A 27827-nucleotide genomic window follows, 5' to 3' on the forward strand; every position below is an offset into this window, starting at 1 on the left:
CATTCTGCACTGCTGGGGTACCACCAGACTTCCTAATAGAAGCATAATGGTATGCTGGAGTAACATTAGTTCTATGGAATGTTAAATATTCAGAAGCTCCTCTTACATAGTAGAAGATTCAGGCCTGAGCCTTGTATAAAAATATGCTGTCAAAAAGCTAGGAAAAAACCATACAAATCATCCAGTCCTACACAGTAAAACCAGCTGCTGGGGTTACTTGTGCCCCAGGGCAGCTTTAATTTGGACATGCAACATATCACCATAGGGCTACTTGATCAGAGTTGCAGTCTCAGGAAATATTTTCAGGACTATTCAATTTCCATTAGCAGTTTCTCCAGGATATATTAGGCACAAACTGGGTTTGTGCCCAAACATCAATCATTCATGTTTTCTCTTTCATTCTGTCTTTGCTAAAATATGATTTTCATGGAGGCCATGAAATTGCAAAATTTAGTCTGTTCTTCTGGCTGTTCTATCATTTAGGCTCCTTTAATTGTGTTTTGCAGCAAAGGCTGGGTAAGGAACCTCTCCCCACCTTGGTGCTGGAGAAGAACCCTACTCAGTATTTTGCCTTTCCATTGAGTAGTTTCCTTTCCCTCTGCCCCCATCTCTTTCTGCACACTTCAAGACTGATTCTCCTTGGCAGCTCTCTGGTAATGGGTACTTTTGCTCTGTTCCCCAAGGACACAAGTTGGTTACACTTCCCAAATGTGTGAGAGTAGTACCTTCTCAAGGATCAAGGTTAAATACTAGTAACTTATGACTTTCACAGAGTCCTATGATGCTGCAAGCATACAAATGCTAGCTGTACTTCCCAAGGTCCCTTCCAAATTGAATTATCCTACAGCGTTATTACATTCATACACACCAACGCATAGATGATGAAACCTGAGGACACCTTTCTGAAAAGACCACAAAGCTTCAAATACTGCTTATTTTTCTTGTTGTGAAATGGGAGAAAGAAGGAGCTTTAAGAACTGAAATGTTCTCACGAGGGGCAGCTGGTGAGACCCACTGGTGACTCATGTGAATTGGAAGCTTTCTGAAGAGTGAACTCTGCTGACCCAAGACCAAAAAAAAATTAATCCCCAAACAAACCAATTCAAAGAATAACCAAAAACCACCAGTGCTTATGATTCTTGCATGTTTCAGGTCCTTTGTAACAGCAACCAGCTTAGTTATCAGTGTTCTTACTCAGTTCCTTTACTAATTATATGATTCTGCTTTTCTAAGTAAAGTCCTGGAATTTCCTCCCTCTGATTTGCGAGGGCACTTCTCAGGGCCAGTATTTCCCTCCATTTAGCTAAAACAAACAAGACCTTTCTCTTTTAAATTATTTCAGCATCATGAGGTAAGTTTCCTTCCTCCTTTTAATAATTGCAGGGCTCCCCAGAGGAAAGTGTCAACAACATTATTTCCTTCCAAATTCTAAAAGAGATACAATGTTCTTGTAGGTGGTGAGATTAGATTACAGTAAAATTAATTGTTGGTTTCAAGCTTTCAGTCTTCACGCAGCCACCTCAGCTCTTGTGAACATGTTACTTCAACTCACCTGTGATCTTTATTCCCCTTTCCCACATCTCTGCCTCAGATGGTCACAGAGCGCACAGAAGCCGCAGCGTCATTTAACTGCAACCCACAACCGAAAGGCATGAAATGCAGTAGTGAATGTCAGTGCTGCACCTAATTCTCTACCTGTAGGGAGCGTTCCCGAGGACAGGGCACAAGCACAGGGGAAGACACAGGATCACAGGCTCTGTCTTGATGAGTTTACCGTGTCATTTGAAACGTGGGAAGAAAAGCCCATGCAGCAGCCCAGGGTGTGGGGATGAAGGAAGCAGCAACGACAAGACAGCATGGTCAGCTGCTGTACGTCCCAAACCACTTCACTGAGCCAGCCCATTTGGACATTTTATTTTACGAATAAATAAGTGAATTAATAAATTCAGCTAGCTCCATCTGTTATTCACCCTAATCACAATAGGGTGGATTGATAGCTCGTAGACGGGGTTTTTGAGGAGCTATGGAGAAAGTGTCCTTCCAGATTAATTCAAGGACAGCACTCTAAGGAGTCTGTTACCCATTTTTCAAGCGTTCCTATGTTTATTTACTGAAACAACAGGAGTAATATGACATCATAAATCTTTTAACAATTGAAATAGTAGTGCCAGTCTTGAAAGATTAATAATAAGGAATGCCTTTTAGAGTGTGCTCATGGAAATGTAATATGAATGATTAGTGTTTTTGAACATTAGAATTACAGTGTATAATTGTAATGTTATAGCAGCTATATAGGAGCCAGTGATCCCTTAATGGAATACATTGTGAATTTAATTATTTACATGGAAAAATCAGGGCTGATACAGTCGCTGAATGATAGACCGACCCTTTCCTACATCCTGCAAGTGTTATGAAGGAACAGCGTTGCTATCTGTGCAGATACACTCAGTCCATGTTTGTTATTTAGTTAAGTTTTAAATTCAACCCTACATTGTGCTCTAGATCCTAGAGAAACCTGGAGTGTCTTTTAGGCTGTCTTCCTGTGAGGCCCACCAGAGGTGCCAAAATTCACCACAGGAGGATTTTTGCTTGCAGGAGAATGGTGCCACATTGGAGGCTGAGGTTCGTTCTTCAGGCAGGGAGGGAGCTGTCTCCCGCTGAAGAATCCAGTGGCAACACAGGGTGCTTTGCCCTCTATTTCTTCCGCAATGGTGGTTTAAAAACTATTTGGCAGAACTGCATCCAGCAAAAGCATGCTTAAAAAATATGTATGTATGCTTGGGAGACACATGTCTCTAGAGTGGCTTCTTGGTATATGTAGAGCCACTCAGAAAAAAACCAGAAGTTCTTCAGATGCTTTTATAATGTCAGTAGTATTAAAAGTACAGTTTCAGTCAAGAGCAAAACATCACTCCCCTGCACAAAAGGCAGGATTGTGTGGATTCAGTATCTCTGTGTCGGTAGTTCTCCCTGTACGTATTTGCCACCTTGCAGGGCTTCTCAGCTGCCTCAACATGCAGGCATGTGCCTGTCTGCCTCCCAGCTCAGACGAGGGGCTTTACACACCCAGCTGTATTCAGAGCGGCTGCACCAGTCCAGAGGTTTTGCTTGCTCCCGTGAACAATTGATTTGATAGGAAAGGGAAGAAAGAAAGATAATTTTTTAAATCCTCTCAGCCCCAGTTGAGGGACTCATCGTAAAACTATCAGACAGAATCCAGCAGAGTGGAAATCCCTGCTCTGATAAGCCCCAGCCCTGGCAGGCGAGGGATGCACAGTTCAGGCTGGAGGTGCGCTTGCTGGATGCCCTGCGCTCCCTCGTGCTTGGCTCTCGCTGCTGTTACTGACCTGTGGTGTTACACATCATTAATGTTAAAAAAAGAGCATCTAACCAAATCGAGCTGCAAGCGATTCACACCTAAACTACAGAAGTCCCTTTTTGCTGAAAAAAGATTGTAATTCAGTGAAACACTAATTCCAAAAATTCCTGATGCGTGATCCTGCACATGGGCATGTGTGTTTTGCATGCAAGGAACTGTAAATGCACCATATAAGAAGAGCACATTTGTTAACACAGTTTATTGGCACACTTATTGGCAAAGCATACATAAAATACAGTTGCATTATATAACACACTGACTCACTGTGTCTTTACATGATGAGTTGAACATATTAATATGTAAATGAAAAAAACTAGTTTCTTTTATAAAGTTTCACATAAATACATCAGAATCAAAAAAAAAAGTGAAACAAAAATGTTTTGAGGGCTTTACAAAAATATTATACAAGAAATATACTATGAAAAGAAATAACAACAGAGCCAACTCAGATACAATAATAAAAACACAAAAATTTTAGATTTATTAAGCTGCCCACAAAGTTAATGGATTACATGGCTTTAAAATATCTGGATCGACAGCAATTTTACAAAGCATAAACTCTCATAGGACTGGGTGTCTTTTTCCACATAAAAATATTTCTCATGTCTTTGATGAAAAAAAGACATTTCTTGTTTCAGCATTGTTATTAAATGATGGAAAGAGTATCTACTGGCATCAGCTAAACGTAAATTAAAAATGCTGGATCCTTTAAATGATTAACCGATGAAAGAAAAGTTAAAGAAGGAACAAAAGTTAAAATCACTTTTCCTTAAAAGCTGATTTTTACTGAAACAAGAAATTTCAGGTGCAAGTTGAAAAGCAGAAAATATATTACAATTGTAAAAAGTTTTACATAGTTACGTTAATGAGATCCTGAGCACTGATGACTTGTCAAAATATGGCCATTGTTTGATGAGGAAAAACCAACCCCTTCCAATAAAACACATTGTCAGAAATTTTCCATGAGATGCTATTTAGTTTTCAATTATTTTAATTGAGGTCAGTGCCAGTATCACGTTGTATGTGAACGCTTCCAAGAAATGTATATGGAAGCTTATACAAGGGTTTTCCCTAATTAAAAAAAAATCAGATAACTTTAGTTTAGAAATAGATACTGTATCCATTGAAAGGTGTTTTTTAAATTTTTTTTTAAGAATGCTGTGAGATGGTAATTAATAACCCACTGACATACATTGCCGTGGGTACTGCTGCAGAATAACCTATTGGGAAGCTTGTGGTGTGGGGTTTTCAGATTTAGTCTCCTGGTTAGCAGGAGGTTTGCTGTTCCATGGGCTGTTATTTCCCAGTGCAGGTGAATTGTTGAAATCTTCTTCATCATCCATGCCATTTGCTGCATCATACTGTGTGTTCTCTAATCTAGTGATAAGCCTTTCGTCTTCATCCCCAAATTCGCCTCCCATCAGAGTCGGTTCTCCTACCACCATCACATCCTGTGAACAGCACCCAATATTTGTTATATGGAAACCTTGAGAGAGAAAAAATCAACTTAAAAAAATTATGTTAGAGAATTTGCATCTCTTAACTTTGTTATTTGAACAACAGAGTTAAAAGTTCCTGCATAGTAGGAAGTAGGAGACAGGCTTACGCTTTATTTCAAATTTAAATGCAAAACTGTAACACATCTCTCTAGCTGCACGCTCATGGCTCTGGATCTCAGAAACCCCAGAACTGAAAAGCAGGTAAACTGAAAAATGTGTGTGATTTTAAGCAAATAAGCAGGCTATGAAACTGCCTTAAACTCCTGCTTGAAATATTTAGCCTTTATCCCCAGTAATTCTTTCCTGAGCCATTCTATTTGGAAAGGCACCAGCGTGCAATCTCAGTTGCAACTCAGTGATATGCATATTTTAAAAGTAGTTTAAAAGAAACCGCATTTCTTATCCTCAGACTTCTCAGATGTGGAGAACAGCACTCCAATAAAGATGGTAACTCTCTTATCCATAGCCAGCCAGGCCCTTTTACGCATCCAATATACTTGACATTCTGCTACTTAATTATGGTAATTAATTTAGGTAAAGTTTTCGATAAAAACAATGTTCACACTGATTTGACAATTTGCATAGCTAATTAAGTCATTAGCAAAAACCTGCTGATTGCCAACAAGCCCTGAATTTACCATCTGTTATTTCATGGTGCCTGTCACCTAACTCCATGTAGGCAACCCTGCCGCCAATCTGTGCAGCAAGAGGACCAATCTGTCCAGCTGGTACCATAAAAGGAAGATGAAGAGTGCTAATTATAATTACACTGATGAAGCTAGTAGTCATCAAAAACTGAAGCATGCAAGAAAGAAAGAATTCATCTAATCACTGCTTTAAGTACAAATTGTCTTTCCACGAAAACAAGTAAACCGCCTCCTGTACTCCAGTTCATCACACATTTGCTGCAAAAAACCTGACCAGCATGGGATAGAAAGGTGCAAACTTGAGATTGGAAAGCAAAGGTGCAAAGCCAGAGAGCTCACTCGTTCTCTCTGTTCAGCAGAGAATCAGGCCGCTGTGCTAACTGCTAAATACGTGGGATGCATCTTTTCATGCAGCTCAGGTGGCAGGGCAGCAGCTAGCGTCTGGTCACAGCGCAGTAATTCCAGATGTCTAGCTTTGTACCTGCTGATTTAACAAGCCCTTCCAAGAATCCTAGTGAACAACAGATTCAGATTTTAAAGGATCTGTTCCTCCTTATGAATGTAAAAGCATTTGTAAAAAGCAAACAGAAGACAAATGTTTGCATTCAATAAGGTTTCTTTTTAATCAGATCTGTACTTCCTGCACCATGAAACAATACAAATTATTGCCTGTATTTACACGGTTTCTCAATATCCCTCAGCAAAGGCTGACATGCTACAGAAGAATGTTTATATCACATTTTCAGCCTGTGCTATGTGACAAATTTGTGAGTAGATGGAAACTGTGACATGATTTCTTCTTTACATTGTCTATATTTTGTTACTCCATATATCCATAAAATATTTGGTTAAATAAAACTCACACACAGCTTTGCAACATAAAAGTTTAAAAGACAAGGTGTTTACAACCAAAAGTTTATCCTAATTTATTTAGTCCCTCTAAACAACAGACAATGTATAGTGTGCACTGCTGAACCAGACCTGACCCCATCGTATTGCGAGAGCATTAATGGCAAGAGAGACCTGGCAGAGGACAGCAAGTTGGGTTTGAGCGTGCAGTGTGATACGGCAGGCAAAAAGGACCACAGTGGCTGAAATACAGAATCACAGACTGAGGTGGCAGCAGTTCCTCTTACTTCAACGCTCTTGAGTATGGACATCAAGTTCTCCCTGTTGCCATACCAGCAAAAGGTTGGCAACTTGGATGAGACTTAAGAGAAATGCATCAAAAATAACTATGGGGCTAGAACAGCTGGCTGGGGGAGGCCACGTGAAAGAATTAAATATGTATTACATCCACCAAGTGCTTGGGAGGGGTAAATACACTTAACAGCTGCAGGTGCTGAAGGGAAGAGGATCGCTTTAGGCCAATCCGATGAGATGTAAACTAAGGTACTAAGATGACATTAAGTAAACGAAAATGTAACCCCTCCACTGCTAAGACAATATTCCCGTTACTGAGAACCGCAGACTGAGGATTAATGGCCCCGCTGGAACGGTGCTAGCTTTGCTGCTCAGGTCACCTAACACTGGGCTGGAAAAAAATCTCAGTCTGTGGTAGAAAACATTCGTGCATCAGTGGGGAGATGCTCAATGACCTTGTAAGTATTTCCATCTCTAATTTCTCAGATTCTTTGCAAATATTACTTGTTTAATATAATGACACCTACTGAGAGGACAGTTTGCACTTATATTTCTCTCCATGCTACTGAGTATCTTTCTCTCTCTCTCCATCTGGGAATTAAACTACAATTATATTGAGGTTAGTGGAGTTTTCCCTCATTCTATTTAAAAGATAGATATCACAGCATTAGTTACAGGATATTTAGAAAAAAAATATATATGTTCTTGACAATCCTGCCACTTATGGTTATGTCAGGCAAAAAGAGTGTCTCAGGAAGCACACATGCTGGTTCCTCCCCGGAGAGGATTCTGCTCCTCAGACTGAAAGCTGAAGACCCCACCGAGTGCACCCCATTGAACCTCCACTCTCTAGTTCCCGTGCAATGACCACCAACCTCTGAGGAGGACTGGAAGTGACTCCTTTTAGAGCCCCTCAATGCTTCTCCTTAAATTGGCCAGTGGGGGTCACTGCTGTTGAATGACACAAGGCTCCATCCCTCCCAGGGTTGAGGCTGCAGCTCTGGAGTGCTCCTAGCTCCTGCTCATGGAGTGAGAAGCAGAATCCAAGAATTAAACCCTAGTCTCTTGCACGGCAGCACACACTGCTATGGCCTAGTTATGGCAGCACATATTTGACTAGATTAGTTTAAAAAAGATTTAGACTGTAGTCACTCAATCTTATTAATTTACTCTGTGATTAGAAACAACATTTTTGGTCAAGGAATGTCTCATGATAGTAAAATATGGTTGCATTGAAGCACTTGTAAATAAAGCAGTGGATGTTTTACATTATGTGATAGAAATTTATTATTTAATAATATAACCACAAAAGCAGCTTTCATGTATATCATACCTTTCATCCTGAAATAACCCTAATCGCCATCCAACCTTAAACCGATGCATATAAACGATACACAGAGATCACTTCATACACAACTCAAATGCAAGCACTTGATTTAACAGACCAGTCATTTCTCAGGCTTCATCTTTTTTATACGTAGCCTCAAAGTTTAGCTCTGCTATGCCCAGTTCCGCAACTAAACTTTTTAACTTGGGATTTTAAAGATCATCCAATGGCTAAACAATGTCTTACTGGAGTCTGGAAGTAAATAAGTGTGGTGGGCCATGTAAAATTCCTCATCCCTATGCCTGCCATCTTTGCTGCTGTGAGTCCATAGCCCTACTCAGTGTGTTACAGCTCATTAGTTCGTAGCTCAGGTGTCACAGTCCCCAGAAGTAGACAAACAGTGCTTCACAAGCCTGAGATAATTAAAAACGCCTGAAACTATTGAGTATATTGTTCAAGCAAGTCTCATACTCCAAGGATTGAAAGTTGCACCAGTTGTAGCAGCCAGCATACCCCTAAGTGCTAAGTCAAAAGAAGAAGGGTACCTCCTCCTGCCTTCCTTCCTTCCTTCCTTCTTACAGAATTGTGTTAGTCGTGATTATTTTAATAACTGACTTCTTAGCTCCTTGACACAAAAATTATTAATGACTGAGAGCCCCATTGCTGCCCGCACCCGTGATGGTCACTGCCTCCAAGACAAAAACATTGGGCTGACATTGGTGTTGAAATGATCTATAGAAACAGAACTGACATTTTAATTAGGTTTCAGGGTAAACACTTTCTAGAGGAAAATGGTTATCTTTCACATCTCATCATAGTCCTCTCTGTTAACTTGACATTCTTGTCTTGTTTGGAATATTTTTCCTAAAGCGCAACAACTGGAAACCAATTTGTTCACTCTCATCTCCTTATGGCTAAATCTTAGATTCTGAATTGCACAGTTCTGAAACACGGGATAATTTCTGACACTAATCTTCTGTCCCTGGAACTGTAGCTCTGGTACTACAGCATCCATTACAAACCACCTAAACCTACCCCCTGTTTCTGAAACGTGTAAAAGATTGTATTGCTCCGCTCCACATTAGCAGATTTATTTATGGGTTTGGCTTTTGAGGAGCTTACAGAGAACTACAAAGAGAAAGAGAGATTATTGAGGTATGTAACTCGCTTAAAGAGTGCAAGGAGGCTCTAATTAAGACTCTGGATGTAACAAAGAACATTTGATTTACTTAGTGGCATGTAGCAATGCTTTATTCTTTCCAACACAAATGATATTTCACTGGGTTCATGGTTACAGTATTGCACTCAACAGGATCCTCATTAGTAAATGAAAGCAAAATCCACCTATTAACTTCTATGGTTATGACTGGGAGCAGCCTAGAGCAATGGCTCTTAGAGTGTGTGAGAGTTGTGCATTGTTGTCAAATTTCCAAATTCAAAGAGATGAAAATGGATCAATGTGCAATGTTTTTATTAAACTTAATGGAAAGTGATATTTAAGTGATATGGCTGTATGGAGCCCTTCTGATGATCTTGCATGTACCTGTAATCCACAGATCACAGTGTACAGGGCACTGCTCTACATACAAGGGCCTGGGCTTGAAAGAAAGTTTTATTTGAAGCAGAAGAATACGAAAAATGTAAAGGAATACAATTTCAGCCAGTAAAGAGGCTTGAAAACTGAGCAAAGACTTGGGAAAACACTGCAGCTAGCTTCAAATATTAGAGGAAACTAGTACTGTGTAAATGATAAGGCAATGACACACCCAAATTAGATAACTAATTTATTTGAAATCATAGGAAGGCTAACATTAGAAAGGCAAGTTTTTTATGAACCTTCTGGAAGGAGTCTTGCCCACCTTTGTTCTTTGGTTAGACGAAAGAGGAAATTGGTAATTCCAGTTTCTGCACAATGGGTTAACATTTCTTCCAAAGATCAGATGTGATCGAGAACATGAACAACTCTAAGAACAGTTCAAATGACTGGCATCTGCTGAGACTAAGACTGCTGAGTGGACTACAATTTCTGGGTCTCTGTTCTGTCAGCTTTCTTTATGCACTAAACACAAGCCAATGCATTTGTGGAAAGCACTGGAAGTATTGACCCTGCACCAATGAGAGCCTGGGAGAAGAAAACTTCTGGTGAGAAAAAGGTTTTTGTCTTTGTGCTATTGGAGTGACTTTAGTGGCACTTGATTCTGCTTCCAATACACTATAGCATGTTGCCTCAGCACCTACAGGATTCAGGTCAGAAGCATCACTGGCCAAGTAAAAGGCCAACCTAGGCATGAGCTGTGCAGTGCAATCATGTAGCACTCTGGCTAACTACATTTGTTTTAAGAATGTAGGAAATATGATGTAGAAAAGGTGTTAAACAAGGGACTTGGGCAGGAAGAGTCATACTGACAAGAGATGGTGAAGGTCTGCAATCAGTAGTGTGAGAACTAACAGAATCACAGAAACCACTGGTTTTCCCATCATTAGAGGGGACGATGAGTGTAATGGAGTGCAAGTGACTGTGAAAAGGGCAAAACTTTGTATTTTATTTAGCAGGGTTGAGAAAGTATAAAAAATAATTAGAGATATGAGGCAGACTGAGACTGACCCTTTTCAAATTACTGCTGAGAGGGAAGATGCATACCCACCCACTGGCAGAGGCCCTTAAGATGCTTTTGAAGACTGTGTTATTGAAAATGTATCAGAATATGTCAGCACAGTCAAAGTGATAATAAATTCAAGGCAACACAAAGGGCACAAACGATACTGATTGACTAGCTCCAGTAACGGAACTTCAGGGTGAGTGCCAACCTTACCCATGCATGGAAACACAACCACATCATTTCACTTTCTGGGCTTAGCTCTCTGTTGTCAGTACCGTCCCTGCCTGAAGAACTGATCAGAAAATAACGCAGGTAGAGGAAATGGTACAACCTCCTATTACTGAAGAAGAACATGTATGTGACAAAAAATGTTCCATCTCATTGATCAAGGTTTGCTTAGCCTCATGTGTTTATCTGAAGATCTGGAAGGTGCTATGGGGAAAAAGAAATCTCTCTGAAGTTTCAAGCTTTGTCACAGCTGATGGTACTCCAGCTGCTTTCTGGTCACTGTCCTGAACAGGGAACATTTGCCTCTGGAGACATGAAGACCTCATTAAAGAAACAGAAGATAATGGTGTGGGTAAGAAATGTGGATGAGGGATACAGTAAGTTCACACATTTGCTGTAGAGTACATAGCATTACTGTAGAAGCAAAACAGAATAATTATTAATGTCCTAAACCAAGAAACATTACATAGAACAGAGGTTAAGGAAACAGTCTCTAACCAGGATTAATTTACTATCAAAGAGAAACCAACATAGGAGCATAAAAGTGACAGGAAATTAGGAGTTAGATTCTATTACGATGGATAGACTGTCTTTGCTGGCTGGGAAGAAATCGCTGGAGAAAAAGAGAAAGCTGGAGTACATGACTTCATATTAATCCAAGTTTGGTATGGATATGAGCTCATTGCTGCGGTTCTCCAGAGAGGACAATGGGAAAAATGGAACTGAAACTAGCTCTGCTCATGTGAGTCATCTGGACAGAAGATGAAGCGATTTCATTCCTCTTTAATAATGAGGGGGGAAATGCTTTTAATGTGGAAAATGAATGATTTCAGTAGTTTTTTTTCTACAGAGCAGGAAAGTCCCATTCACAGAAAGTTCTATGGACAAATGAAGCTTTTAGTTAGTTCAAAACTGCCAAATTATGTTTCAGGATATCTTGTACTCTATCGCATATAAGGGAAATCAAACATTAACTACACACTGATTCACTTTAAGGTAAAGGTTAGAGAAAGAAGCAGAAAACAAGTTACCGCTACCTGCAGCTAACTTCAGAAAGCAGTGGCGTGCCTGTAATAAGGCCCACTACAAAGAATGCATAATTTTGAAGAAATATGGTAACATCTCCCTGTTTAACTGAAAAGTGTTGAATAATTTTACACTAAAATATCCTACTGCTAAAATTATTTTGAGTTCTGTCTACTCTACAGGGTGGCCCAACCATCAATTCCATCTGGTTTGCTGTCTTTGCTGTGGGGAAGATGGGAAGAGCTGTTAGTGTGTCAAACTGAACAGTTAAGCATCTTCCACTGTGCAGAGGGAAAGGAGAAGAGTCCTAAAAATGGAACCTGATCCGCCAAACAAGAGAGTTTGGACCATCTTGCTACTCTGGTACAGAAAGCAAACAATATTGTAAAATATTGACTATGCAGCACCCTGAAAGTCAATGAAGACTAAAGATCCATTCCTCATACCATGATAAACTTCACCTTATGTCTCAAATGCTCAACTACCATCTCCATCAGGAAGAGTAACCTTGACTACTTCATCCATCAGGAGTAGCCTTTCAGTACCTGAAGTCAGCTTGAATATCAGTGGGAGTGAGAGGTAACTATCAGAGGGCTCAATTACACTCAACCATACAAGCACACATGGCTACCACTGAAGCCAACAAAAGTCGTCTCTCCAGGGAGGAGCAGGCTGAAGAGAGGCAGAGGGTCAGATTCTGGTCCTATGAACTGAACTCAGGGCAGGGAGTAGCTGAGGTAAAGAGATTTTACAATCTTTTAAACTTGGAGACAGCAGGGAACTAGCTGGTTGCTCAGTTTTACACCTACTTGCTGTTTTTTTTCTTAAATATGTGGTTATCCAAGGGGTTTTCTGGCAGACACAGTCAGTGAGGCAGAGTGGCCCCTGCCACCAGGGGATCAGGTACCTGGCCTTCTGATTGCTTTGTGCTGCCAGAAAAACCCAGAGATGCCTATATTAGGGAAAGAATTTGACTCCAGGGATGTGAGCTACGTGAAAATTTTAATAGGACAAGGAAAAATGTGAGTTTAGTGTACTGAAGCCCAAAGCTTCTGTAAGCTAGTGGACTGCTAAATCAGTTGCTATACTGTGTCCAGCTCTGGGGGCCCCAACGTAAGAAGGACATGGAGCTGTTGGAGTGAGTCCAGAGGAGGGCCGCAAAGATGATAAGAGGGCTGGAGCACCTCTCCTATGAAGACAGGCTGAGAGAGTTGGGGCTCTTCAGCCTGGAGAAGAGAAGGCTCTGGGGAGACCTTCCAGTACCTGAAGGGGCCTACAGGAAAGCTGGAGAGGGACTTTTTACAAGGGCATGTCGTGACAGGACGAGGGGTAACGGTTTTAAACTGAAAGAGGGTAGATTTAGATTAGATATTAGGAAGAAATTCTTTACTGTGAGGGTGGTGAGACACTGGAACAAGTTGCCCAGAGAAGTTGTGGATACCCCCTCCCTGGAATTGTTCAAGGCCAGGTTGGATGGGGCTTTGAGCAACCTGGTCTAGTGGAAGATGTCCCTGCCCACGGCAGGGGGCGTTGGAACAAAATGATCTTTAAGGTCCCTTCCAACCCAAACCATTCTACAATTCTATGATTAATTTCATTTCACTGGTGTTAGTCTACTCCTCTTTTTTATCTAGGTATTCAAGCTTCCTAGGAAGTGCCTGCTTTGTGCTAACAAAAGGCCTATATTCTTTGTCAGGCTTCAGAAGAGACCTAGCTCTTTCCTATCTGCTGATCAGAAATCCAGTAAAAATCCCTGCATGTTATTCCCGAGGTTCCACTTCACAGTTCCTGTAATATCAAATTAATTTCCCTAGCTTTAAAATGCATAAGCCATCTCTTTATTGACTAAGGCACACTTTGTCACAATTTAGGGTCTGATTACCCCTATATTGTGAATACAGCAACAAATGTGATTATTAAAGTGTTGGTATAGTTCTGGAAATGACTTAGTGTTTCCCTATATAATTAGGATGTCAACAGTTAGAGCTAGCAGGGTGGATAAGCTGAGACCCATATCCAGGGCATCTACCCTACGCAAGTAGAGACGTTGGAAAAAGAGATAACCTCTGCAGATAAGTTAATTCATAACCTGTTCCACTGAAGCATCTGAACCAAGCACCAACTAGAGGTAAGGTACTAACGTAGACAGACCAGCTGTCTGCTCAGGTACGGCTGTCCTGTTCCACAGGGACTCATCCTCCCTTAGCACCTGCCAGATGGAAGTCTGCAAGACTCATGCTATATCTAAAAACACAGGGCCCAATCTAAGTCCCACTGCTAGTGGAAGGACCCCCACTGACAAGAAGGAGAGTTGGCCCAGGCCTCAAAAAAATAACATCTGGTCCTCAGGATACCCCTGCTTGATGGTCATTCATTGAAGCTGCACTGCAGAATGGCTTCTTCACATCTCTCCACTAATCCCCCAGCTTCCACAGCATACTGCAAGATCGCCTTTTGCTTGTGATAGTTTAGGCTCAAGAATGCACCTTCTTTACAATGTAAGGAAAGAATTAAAGCACCATAAGCAATTCAGGCCTAAAAGGAAAGCGAGACTTACAGGTACCTGACTTGATAGACTCAGGTTTGCAGCAGCTGACTTTTTCTTGCTGTTGGTACTATTTGCGTTGTTCCCAGCACTGCTATTGGAAGTGCTGCTGGTAGAGTTTTTCCTTTTTCTCCGTTTGGTTGTTGGTTGTCTTGTGGGTTCTGCTGCAATAAAATGGTAAGAAGGAAAGCAAACGGCAGATATTGTAAAGTGTGTACTAAGATGATCCATAAGCAGAAATGCTGAAATATTTTTTCATCTAGTTTTAAATTTCTATGTTTACTAGTAGTAGTACTAGTAGTATTAGAGTTAACATACAAACCGTAGAGTAATATTTGGACCCAAACCAATGGAATCTGCTTTCAATTTTGTATAATGGTCTAATGAAGCTTATTCTACCAGCATTATCTGTAAAGATATTTGAAAGCATTTTACCAATGGGAGTATCATGATAACTATCATGATGCTCAAAGTGGCCATGTAATTTGCTGAAGGTCACACATCAAGCAATAGTGTTAAACAAAAATCTAGGTCTTATTCTGATGTAGGTACAGCCTCAACTGACCCAGCCAGAGGCAAAGGCTAAAGGTAGCTTTCTACCCGACTGCTGCCATTGATGCAGCACACAAGCAACTACCATTTGAGTTCCTTCTCTCTCTCTGATGTGGGCTTCATCTTTAAAACTGCCACTCCCAAGAGGACACATTAAAGCGTGCTGAATGCCATTTCTCTGCAAGTCTTCCAAACGCAGGCCAAATCAGGACAATTACACAACTTTGCTTAAGTTGGCAAAGAACAGAGGGGCAATTGTACTTCTCAAAAATTAGCCTGGGCACTCATGTGAATAGTCTTAGATATACAAATCTTTAATAATCTGAAAAAAGAGAGAATTATTATTTTGAGGTGTAAGAGGAAGGAGATTAGGTCCAGGCCTGTAAATAACATTATATTAGTCTCAAAGACAATTAATTATGAATTGTAGCTGTAATTTCAGAGTCACAGCAGGAAGCTGAATTACACAAACGATGAATTCTAATGGAGCCAGTAGGCATTTTGCATTCCATCTACACGTATTTTTGTACTAAATTATACCCTAGTCATAGTGAAACCATCTGAATGTGCACATCTATAAATCAGCTGGGTCAGACTGAAATCATAAAACATCAGAACCATTTTCAGGCTTACTTTTGGAACAGTGCTAATTCTTATTACTTTCCTTTGTAAGAAATTTGCAGTAAATTTTCCCATTGTTTCTATATTAATTTAACTATAAAATAAGTAAAACACTGGAAATGAAACATACCTGGTGGGGCCACCATTCTCTGCCATTTTTGAAACAAGCAAGTCTTCAAGCAGTCTCGAGGACTTAGATTGTAAGTTTTATGTCTTGACATCAGTTCCTGCATTGGCTCCAGTATTACACACAACTGGAAGAAAAAGTCAGAACAGAATGATTTCATCCAAGCAAAGACTCAGTTGATCAGTATTTACATAGCTGGAAAGTATATTCTTGGCTTTTTTTACCCTTGCTAACAGTGTATGCCTTGTACAGCTCAGTTTCATCTGCACTGGGACTGCAGGATCAAAACTCTGAATTGAGAAAACTTTTGCTCATTATTTACTATATCTTAAGTATTTTTTAAAAAAAATCAGATAAACTTCAACTCTGGTCTTCCAGACTACAGAGATTTCAGAAGAGTAGAAAATTCTCATGCTTGACTGCCAAAGCTGCAAAGATGAATTAATAAATCATAAAATGCCCACAGCGGGTTATCATTCCCATATAGCAAAATGTACACACAGTGATCTTCTGACCTGCTGCACATCACAGCGAAGACTTCTCATAAACGAGGGTCGAAAACATGATATTTTATCATGCTATTGCATGCAAAATGATTCAAATAATTTTGTTACTTTCTTGTTTTGAGGACTATACATTCTCTTCCCATCACATGAATGACATGTCCAAGAAAAAAGAGAAGCATTTTATTTTCCTCATCAGCTTGAATGCTCTATTATGTTGAAGCTGGAGATTTCTGAAAATGTGGAATTTCAAGCAAAACTCTTCCTCAAATAGTCTTACATATTTTCTATCTGTTCACTCAGCAATTAAAATCACTGTTCACTGCTTTTTGCTCCTGGTAGCACAGCAGATCTAGCATAAAAAACACAGTGAGCGGATTTCTATTCCCTCCTGTTTATCAATCACCACAGAATCATTTCCAGTCAGTTAAACCTTACACAAAGCCACATAAGACTACGGAATTGCACACATGTAATTGAGGGCTTAGTCTCCCTTGCAGGATCCTTGTTTTTTTGGTCATCCTACATGAGAAGTGAAAATCCAGGTTGACCCCTAGGTTCCACCTGAAATTTGCAGGGCTGGCACATAGGAGGAAAAGGTTCCTTACTTGCTAACTGGGCACATTTGATAAAGAAATAGCTGACACAGAATAAACATGGAGCCTGCATGCCTTTTTTAGTCACTTTTCAAAGCAGAACTGCCTTTAGAAACAGGGGAGGGTTTGGCTTTTTTTTAACGAACAGAAGTAAGGCAACAAGTTGGTCAAATTATTAGAAGTTAGAATGGCAACTGAAGAAAGGTGTAACTCAAGCCAAGTCTTGTTTTGAGTTATTTACTTAATTTTAGCAAGTCTTGCTGAAGGAGCATCTTGGATTTACTCCAGCAGGCGATGTTTTCCTTCCATGCTTTTACAAATATGTAAGACATTGGGCAAATTCTTCTCTCTGGGCTGCAGAGCTGATCAATGTTTGCTCCATTCTCCCCATGTGCACCCCACTCTCATTCATGTAAATGGACATGCAAAGTATGCAGGGAAAATAGCTGAAAGGGACCTGCCATGAGGACTAAGAGATCAATTCAGCATTTAAATATTATTGTGTATTGGCATTGCCTTTTGATGAGCCTTTCATTAACAGCAGTTAAAACAGAGATAACATAAAGCAGCAGGGAGAATGAAGAGCTTCAGTATGAGGAATTATTTTTTTCCAACTGCAGAAATTGACTCTGCAGTTGCCTCATTGACTTTTTTCTTACATAGACTTTTTACATATATTTTTGTAGATAAATATCTGCAAGGTAATCTAATAGACAGAGAGCTGCTATCAGATTGTGCACTTTGGGCTCAGATTTTCCTCTGGTTCAATATTCTACCAAAAATTAAGAGCATCAGGTCCTAAAGTATGTGCAGGATCCAGTTTATGCTGTGAAAGAGGTGTTGTGTTTTGAGTTCTTATTCAATTTAGTCTGAAACCTGCAGGGACTTGCTCAGGTTTTTTGTGTGTGTGTGTGAGAGAGAGATTCATGATCATAATCGACACCATTGCTTTGGTTCTCCAAAGTCTGGGTTTCTTGCAGGGCTGCCTAAATTGTCTCATTATGAGCAGAGAGTAACTAGCATGAAAAAAATAGCTGTGATCATTCTTAGCAAACTAGTTAGCCTGGGCACAGCACTACACTACAGAGCTCTACTGCTGCTGGGACTAAAAGTATGTAAATATACATGTAGAGTCTTCCAAGATTTCCTTACGGACACTTTATTCATGACACATTCACTCCTCCATATATATTTATTGTTGGCAACAAAGAGGATGTTTCTTCATCATCTGGCAAAGACGTTTCCTATTGTGCGCTAACCGTAAGGTGCACTGAGGACAACTACGCAGCTCCTGCTGCCTGTAGATATCTTGGCTGCTAAACCTGCCTATAATATCTTTCACTTCACACACAAGATAGAAATTGGATATGGACCCAAAATGCAGCAATGCCTGACTGATCTCACATGCATGGTCTCAAAATGACAAGTGCCAGGGCCCCTACACTGGGACAAGGGACAGTCTCATCTCCTGGATATTTGGGAGCTGTATGGACTTGCGTGAATTCCTCTTCTGGTTCTGGGTCTGGGGAATTCTCAAGCATTTTCTCCCTCTAAAGTCTGCAAATTGTAAGGTCAGCTTTGGATGCCTGAGTAATAGGAGAGCATTGCACTCTGTAGTGACAGGTCCATTTTAAAGGCATCTAGATCATGTGAATTGAGGCACAAATGTAAAACGAACTGGACTAACAAGGATTGATATTAAATCTCACAGTCTTTTTCAGTGATCTTTGAGACCTACTTGAAATCTAAAGTGACTCAAAACCAAATCCCTGAAAGAGGATAAGATCATGGTCCTGTTACGTTAAGTCTGAGGAACCTGCCACTGACAGTCAGCACCTTGGTTTTTGCAAAGAGCTAGATTAAAAACGTGGGGACAAGATGCATTTAAGAGCTAGGTTGGCCAAAACCACCTGCCATCTTTAACTGCTAGTGAGCAGGGTAACTGGCAGGCTGGTTTGACTGCATCATTTTACAAAGTGACTTCTTAAAACAAAGCTAACAATGTTTTACATACTCCTACATTCACTGGCATATAGAAGAAGCCTGAGGCTTAGACTGCCTATTCCCCACAGATCACCTAATCTCACTCTGTGAGATTCCTTTTCAAAACATCTATTTTAACATTTTTTTCAAGCATTGGATAATATTAAAATGTACAAGTCTTTACTGTAGTACTGTAATAATAATATTTGGAACATCAACAAAACCGATCTCTTCTACAAGTATTTTCTGCACAGCTCAGAATCAGTCACCCAGGAAAATACCCTAAAGACTTAAAGACTTTAGTGCAGTGACAATGTATGGTCACAGAAATAACCTCTACATTTCTAGGGACCCAGAACCTCTAATGGCAATGCTTGACAAGACACAGTTAGACATTTCCAAGCCGCACGTTTAGGCAACACAAAAGGTGGGACTCATATTTGCCCACACATAGGTGTCTAGTGCCAGCTGAAATGCCTCAGGTTATCCTGGATCTGATCCATCTGACCTCTCCTGCTGTCCCAGAAGGACACAAGGCTCCATGTGGATGTTCCAGGCACTAGAAGGTGTCTTAAGTGTGCGGGCAATGGAATGAAGCCCAAAGTTAAAAGAACAATTATGCTTCTTTTAGCTTTTAAGACATATTTGGAAGAACACGTATCATAATAGATTATATACTTTCCATCTGCTGTACTAAAACCTACTGAAAGAACTCCATATGATGCTTAGTAACCCAATATTATTAGAATTACTTTCGAGTCATGTTTTCTTATTTGAACTTATCGCAATGACATCAGACCATTACTGCGGAACCATTCCTGTTTCACTGTGTCATAGCTGTGTGTTGGATCCATTGCTAGAGATGAACACAGTGCTTTACAGTGAGAGAAGTCATTGGCATGAAAAGTTTGTATTTGTGGGTGCCCAGCACACACTGGGACACATGCACACATTTTGGTGCTGTATAGAGTGTCAGTGATTTGCTAGAGTTCCATATGGATCCTATGGACAATTCATCAATTACAGGGCTTGGATCCAACTTGAGAAAATGGTAATGTTATACCCTTGGGGCTCAGGGAAGTGAAAGTAGGGAACATAATAAAGTACATGTTTTTTTGCGTTAGTAAAACACATCTGGAAGGATTTGATTTATTTTATTTTTTAATGTCTCTTTTCAAGAAGACTAGCATTTACAGGTTTCAGAAAACAGTGTGTTTTAAGAAGGGAATTATATGAGGAGATACTGGAGGCACTGCAGACAGGACTTGGAGGGTTCTGAGAATATGGATCCACACGTAATTTCCTGTAATGCTTCAGTTATCAGCAGAGCCAAAACCGGCCTTCATAGCTAAGGGGTCAGATTCAGCTCTGAGATCACCCCACTCACACCAAGAATGGTTTTAGCCATACGACTTTTGTTCTAACACTGGGCTTCTGTTCTTTCCTGAGAATAGATGTGCATTCTGATAGCAGTGAAGATTAGCAGAAAGATGAATGTGAAAGCTCTTTTTTACCTTACTTTTGCATACCATAAGCTTATGTATTCTATTGCTAATTTAATTAGCAATTACCCTCTTCAGAGAAACCTCTTGTCTCCATGAGAATTTTTACATTTCCAGTAGCGAAGGCTGGTTACGCTGTTGGTGAAGATGATGTGGTCCTGCGGGCTGTGAGCTGCAGGTGGCAGAGCTAACCCAGCTAACAGCCTTCCCCTGCTCCCAGGCTAGGAGCACAAAAGAACTGCTGCCTTTCAGTCTTTCAATGCCTTTTGCATTTTAAAACATAATTCAGTGGAACTCGAGCCTTGCAAGACTTAGGTGGTGAGACTGACATAACCACCAGCGAGTTTCTGTAAAGCAAGAAACCCATCTGGTCAGTAAGAGCTGGGCAGCCAACGAGTCCCAAGCAGCAAGTTTTGAGAACTGTATCTTCCCACGGTTACCAGTTTTGTCTGTATAAGCAAAAGTTTCATTAACTACAATTAAAAAACCAGAATTATATAACATTTTCATGTAGATGACACTTAAAAATGTTAATATATAATGTAATATCAGTGTTTCTGAATGAAACCAGCAAGGAACCTGACAGCGATCACAGTGTTCCCTGAAGTTTTACTGAAATTTAGTTTTAACTCTGATCCTTGAAACTTCTCCTGGTTGAACGCCTGTATTAATCACTTGAAAACTATAGGAACTTTGCATACTCAGAGCTCACAGAGATTTGCAACCCTTCCTAAAAGTGACAAGAAGCATTGAAATGGGAGTATTAGTCACTGCCTAATGTTCAGGTAGGATGTTGACAGTGAAGGTATACCTGGAATACATGGTGCAGCCTTGAAGGGCTTCAGTGATTTCTTTTAGAGTTCATTTTTTATCCTCCACAAAGATTTTGAGTTATTAACTAACAAATCTGAACACAATGACATTTTATTTCTACGTTGAAATTCAGTCTTCCCTCTCCACGCTGCCAATGAAATTCTTGCCCCAGTGCATTTCCCTGGGAAAGGTCCTGTTGACTTCCGTGGGGCAGGATTTCTGAAAAGAACTGTAATGTCTCTGCACACTCTTTTATGGACATCCACAGCTCTATATTTCCAGAGGTCCATGATATGTTACTGATACATCTGTGATGAGGAAGGGGACACATTATGGATATTTTTTCAGCCCCTGTGAAAGAGCTATACCTGAAAGTCTGATTTCCAGGAGTGGTGTCAAAGCCCCGTACAAGTGCCCCACACTCCCAGCAGTATGGCACTGAAACAGTAATGCTTTGCTGCAGTCCTCAATACAGTTCATTCTTTGGTGTTAGAAATAGGGAAGGCTGATAGCTGAGTTTAAATTTCTCTGCTCATGCTTGTTTTTCAAAATTAATTTAAGTATCCTTCCTCTGCAGAACAGAGGGAGGAATGAAAATTTCCTAGGAACATATTGCTGCTTCTTTCTTGTAATTCACTGCTGAAAATAGTGTGTGTTTTTTAAGAATCACATGTGAATACAGAACATTTTCATCTTAAAAACTGTCTTTGTTTTCCATTAAAAACATGGAGATATAAATGAGAAATGTTTTGGGTTTTTTTTATGAACCAAAAGGAATGAGCTGTTTTTAACACACTTGTTTTTCTGGAGGGGATTGCTTTTGCTTTGTTCTAAGCTCTTGCCCAGTATGTCAAGTCAAATATAAATCTCTTCCATCAGTGTGTTTCAGTGGATCAACTATATCCATGCTCCTTCCCTGCATGATAAACTTTAAGCCAAAATAAGTGGGTTTGAGATTCCCATCACTCAACATACTAGTCTGCTACCTGCTTTCATTTTTTGAAGAGCCACTGTGCACTCCTGCTGAGATGAGGACACTAATAAGAAATGTTCATTGTACATCCCATGTAATGATATATATGGAATAAATAAATGATCAGTTTTGAAATTTTGCAGTACTTAGTGTAGCAAGCAGCAAATTCAGTAACCACTTTGATTTAAATTATAAAAGTAGTTATTTTAACCTGACTGTTCAAAATCCAGTCTGCACAGGCTCATTTATTTTAGTGAAAACTTAGATGATCTTTGGGACAGAATGACAAGGCAGCTCTTAACCCCAATAGCTTAAGTAGTCCAATACTATAGAGTAATCCCTGACTTATTTACCGTGACTACTGTTCTCTCCGTATTTCCAGTTCCTCCTGTGCCAAAGATTTTTAAATTGGCAGTGTATAAGCAGACTGAAGTCCTTGGCTTTGCTACATAGGTAGGGAACAATATGAGCTTTTGGAATCCAGAAGGAGGTGGGAAACTGCTTGGAAATATGGTATCGGCACATTTACTGTATTTACTCCTAAATTAAATACATTTGCTTTAAAAAGATGATAGTAATGGAAAGGTTTAGAAACTGTCACTGAAATTCCTTTCTTTAGGCTTTGACTTAAAATCTCATTGAGGAGAATGTGATCGCACCTCTCAAAGAAATTGTTTTAGACTAGTTCAGGCCTCAGCAAAGACAGCACTGCATCAACTTGAACTTGGCTCATAATTTAAGTACATCTCCAAAACCATATGGAGTGGATATTTTGTGTTAGCTTTAAAAAATGCAGAAACTTGTTCTGCAGCACAATACCATAGCAAGAGCAGATTCTGGGATAAATTCCATAACCTGAGATTTACCGGGTCTCAGATATGCTTAATAGCCATCACTCCGCACTGGAGAAGGTTCCATGTTTTGTGACTACTCACCATGCTGAGTCAAGAAATATTTATATTTGCAATCACCTAAGAAGCTAGGAATTAGAATTTCCAGCTTAACACTTTCAGTATTAATGATCATTAGCATCTACAGCTTATTATTTATTATTTATACAATGCCAGAGATATACACAGATATTTTACAAACTACTGAGCCCCTCATCCTGAAGAGATTCCTATCTCAACTAGATAAGAGGGAAAATACTAAGCCAGGAGTAATTTGGCAACAGTAAGGTATGCACATGAAAACAACAATTTCATGTAGCTATCTACAAGTCCCTTGAGGACTACTGATATATATTTAAATGGTTCTCACGTGTTGTCACTTGAAAATATGGCTGTTTTGCTATGCAGATTGCCTGCCGCACATTAAGCAAAATGTCATTCATTTCATTGATAATTTGGTTATTTAGGAAACAATATAAGATCAATTCTGCTGCAAGGCTCCTGGAATTCACTATTTCTTTCCTGTGTGTTGTCAACCCTGCAAGATGCAGTGGGATGACATGCAACTACTCAACCTCCATGCTGGATTCACTAGTAAATACTCAGCACTCCACAATGTTTATTCATCCTCTGCTCTGCCCTGAATGCCAGTCTAGGACTCTCCAGTTTCTCACTAACACCCAGAGGTAGCGAATTATTTCTCAATAATGCAGTATTCAGCTGCTCAATTGCTCCCAAGCTACATAGCTCATCATGTTTTTACACTGCTCTGTATCTGCAGCCATTTCAATTCCCAGCAACAGTGAGAATGGAAAGAAGCAGCATTCATTTCAGCTAAGGCTAAGCTTAAAAAAAATGTATTTTTCCAGGCAAATACTAGGAGTGGGTAGGAAACAGAAACAGTTCTTAACACAGCACAGCTATCACCAGTGCTGCAGCTAATTCTCATTAGTGTGTTGGATCACAATTTAATTTCTTTCTCTCTCTCCTTCCCTCTTTTTTTTTTTTTTTAACATAACAGCTAGCTACCAGCTTCCACCAGTGCCCTCTCCTCCACGCAGTCTGGAGCAATGCAGGTGTTTATGGAAACTTTGCTAGCTCTCGTGGCCATTAATTCTGCCCTTTTGTGTGGTGGCATCAGTGACAGCATCAAAACTGTGCACCTGGTCAGCAAGGAACCCAAACTCCTTTACAATTCAAAAAGCTCCTCCTTTCCTTCCCTGCATCCCACCTGGGATTTCAGGTTCCTCACTCCTTGCAGCGTACCCATACTAGCAAAAGGGCTCCAGGTTCGACACTTCTGCAATAAGAAAAGCATTCTTGTAAACATCCTTGTTCTTGCAGAACTGCTGCTGAAATGCTTTGCGGACAGCTGAGCACACTCTCCCCTGAGGAGAACCTCCTTTGAGGGCCTCCTTAGCATTCATATTGTACCAAACCAAGCATTTCTTACGCTGGATGTGAGCAATCTTAGTGACATTTTCAGTTTATATGTAATGAATGGTGTGAAGCACCTTCGAGATGCCATGTAATGAATGCTGGACAGACATGCTCCCCCTTCCCCGACTGAGGGGAAGCGCTCATGCTGGAGTTGCATTTTTGGAGACGAGTTTGACATCTGCCTTATTTAGCTATCACTTTGGCAGTATGCTCATCATTACAGCATGTGCTGGAATGTAGTCTGTTTCACAATACTCTTAAGTATTAAAAAATGTTTTAGGCCTCCCAGTCATTGCTGTAACTATTTGATAACCCTCTCCCCTCAGACTTTTTAAAAAAGTAGCTCTTTTTACTTCCCTTGTGATTTTACTTAATCTTTCTATTTAGATCTATAGTTTATGGGTTTAGAAAGGAGCTCTATTGTTTGTATTTTTGCTTCTCTCTTTTGAAGTTTTAATACTGTTTTTTAATAGATTTATATTTTTTGGACACTTTGCAAGAACTTTGCAACTTTAAATTATTCACTCTTCCTCTCATTACTCAGCCATTAAAAGAATGTCCTTTCAGTAAATGCTTTTTTTCCTATTCACCCTCTGTACCATGGGGAGATGTTTTGAAAAACCCTTCCTTCAACAGCATCACACAAGTCTTATGAGCTTTTAATATTGTTTGCACCAGCTGGGCTCATGCCTCTTCCTACTTCCTACACCAAAGTGAACAGTGAAGGTCATCTGGTTCCTTCCTTTTCCCCTGACGAAAAATCAGGCAAAGTAAGTGCAGTTGGTTTCAATAACACAAGGAGATATTCCTGAAATCTCAATGGCAGAGGCAAACTGCATCCAGTTGCTGTATGTATTTTCAGCTAATGAAAACAAAAGAGAAGTCTCATCTTCCTCCTGATGGGCTTAGTTCTGAAGGCCATGAAAACCCAGAATTTGAATAATTCACCATCTAACTCTTCCTTGTGGACCTCCTGGTGCAGTCTGGCCTGATCCAAAATATATAGATTGTCTGGTGTTTTTGGCAATGAGGTCGACCTGCTTGAGCCTTCTCCTTGAGCAGAGATCCTAACTGCAGAAAAGGATCAATACATCAAATCACAAGCCTGTATCATAACAAACTCTTGTACAGCCCATCATATTGTGTGATTCTTCTCTCACAACTATCTGTATATTCAATGATCAATAGGCAAGATTTGTGTCTTACACATCTCAGATCAGAATGAAGCTCTTAAATGATTTTAAGAGAGACCATAAAATTTGTCTTTGTAATTTAATTTAACATCAGTGTTAAATTATATTGCAAAGTGCATCATGTTGACTGCATGATATGATCCTTTATATCGCACTTGGTATTGCGCTGAGTATCAATTTCAGAGAGCTTGTCAGGACAAAATTAAATTTTAATGTAAATCGGAACAGATTCATTGATTTCGGCCTATACTGGATTTGGATGGAGTTCCACCATTATGTGGGGGTTAAGGCTGGTCTGTAGTAATTAAGAGGAGGAATCAAGCACTTTGGATGAAATATTTTTTACTTGAGCCTTGTCCTGTGAACTAATCTCTCCTTTTTCACATCCAATTATAGGTTATGAATCAACACAGAAACCCAAAAGCTGTTGTTTTACCTCACTGTGTTTCGGTGGCCTGGTGCAAAGCACATGACATTTGAAAGCCTTCTTAATTTCATTTTCTCTAGATAGTTCAAAAATCATACCGCTTACAATTTATTCTCATTTCATTATTATTGCCTCCTCTCCTAACACAATCACCAATTTTATTTCTTACACAGTGCTGAGTTAAGAACAAAACAAAGGTGACTTTGGAGACAGTTGCGCACTTCAAGAGAGGTTTGTTCCTCTCTTATTCTTTGCGAAGTGCAGATATTTAATAATCAGAATTCCTCATAATCCACTATCACAGCCAGTCCAAACAGTATCTTTAGGAAACAGCATCGGAAAGGTCTATTTCCCTGTTTGCCATCTCCCATCACTATCACATGTGATGTTGCTGCATGACATTTCCTTCCTCTCTATTTCTCCAAAGGCAAACAAGCTACTATTCAGCAGTTCTGAGTCAAATCCTAACACCTGATATTTCTGATACGCAAATTGTTAGCTTTTTCTATTTGTGCGACAATGAGACCTTATCAGTTTTGCCGCTTTTTCATTTTGACTATGAAATGCATCCACTATCACTCTTCACCTGTGTCCCTGGCAGCTCCCTTAGGTTCAGATGGAATACGGGATGTTGTTTGTCTTGTTCAAACTACTGCTGATCCAAAACAAATCACAGCATTATAAAAAAGATCAAGAGTGTAGGGACTGCATTTGAATGCTGATAATTCTTAGAGTGCAGCTGTATTACAACTTGGAAATAAGTTTAGGAATGTTTTCATGGTGAAGTGGTCTGAAGACAGCAAATGCTGCCTTATAGATACTGAGAGCAGAACAATAGGAGAGGCTACGTGTGGCCAAAAGACAAGTCTAAAAATTTAGTGGTGTGGTTGAAGTTTTAGTTTAGTGTATAATTTTTTTGAGGATACTTCAAAATATGTGCCACAGATGAAGACATTTTTTATACTGAAAACCAAAACATCACCTTTGCCTTTGATTTTACAAATTCACTGTTGCACATTGCACTATTTTCAGGTTTCCTTGTACAAGAAATCAGCTTTCCTTCATACACTAGATACACATGAAGATTCATACATACTGAGGCAATACCAGAACTATGATTCATCCTTCAGACTAACGTGTACATAGCAACTCTAATCTTATTTACAACCATGCAAAAAGAAAGCTTTTTCCAGAGTATAAGCAGCTAGCTCTTCTGTGTCATGAAGCTCTTCCCCCGTCGATATAAAATCCTCTTGTTTCTATACTGCAGCTCGAGCACAAATGCAGTGTTTTTCACATAACCAGTTCTATTTTTAGCCTGAATTGTAGGAAGTCTGCAGCACTAATAAATGGAAGAGAAGTACAGAACTACACCGCATGGTAATATGCCAATGCAAAAGCTAGCTTGGCCTTTAGCCAATGAACTGTGGTTAGATGTTAGAGCAATGAAAGTAAAAACAGTACTTATAATGGAATGATTAATAAGCTGACAAACTTCCATGCATTTATTTCATACTTTTTGAATGCCAACCTTATTAATACCAACAAATTTTCTATTTTATTAGTGATGTCTCTCAGCCTGAAGCATAGATATATAGATATGTATATGTATTTTTATATATGCAGTTGAGGTTTGGTTAATTCTGTGTTCAAATAGAAAGGAACAATATAAGAAGCAGATGATACTTCGCACTGCAGAGCCTGACATAGGAAAAAAGGAATAAGGAAGGAGCTTTTCTTTATAAACTAATAAAGCAACTCCACTAGACACTAAACCCATTGTTTCATTATTTTGTCTCCTATTGACTCTGCA

The 27827-nt window shown here is 39.8% G+C and overlaps 1 protein-coding gene across 10 annotated transcripts in view; it reads right to left on the reverse strand.

Moving 5' to 3' along the window:
- Window positions 1-3563: 3563 nt before the first annotated feature.
- Window positions 3564-27827, reverse strand: part of LDB2 (LIM domain binding 2) — a 228100-nt gene continuing 203836 nt past the window's right edge. For 2 of the 10 annotated variants that reach the window (XM_068402762.1, XM_068402758.1), the window contains 3 exons: window positions 15698-15821; window positions 14407-14558; window positions 3564-4830 (listed from right to left, as the gene is read on the reverse strand). In XM_068402762.1, the coding sequence (XP_068258863.1) occupies window positions 4600-4830; window positions 14407-14558; window positions 15698-15821 (507 nt within the window). In that variant the 3' untranslated portion in view covers window positions 3564-4599. Of the gene's footprint in view, window positions 4866-7543; window positions 7687-14406; window positions 14559-15697; window positions 15822-27827 lie in introns of all 10 variants that reach the window. The other 8 variants (XM_068402765.1, XM_068402766.1, XM_068402763.1 and 5 more) reach the window with 8 other exon arrangements.

This window comes from Nyctibius grandis, chromosome 6, assembly GCF_013368605.1.
Source record: "Nyctibius grandis isolate bNycGra1 chromosome 6, bNycGra1.pri, whole genome shotgun sequence".
NCBI lineage: Eukaryota > Metazoa > Chordata > Aves > Nyctibiiformes > Nyctibiidae > Nyctibius > Nyctibius grandis.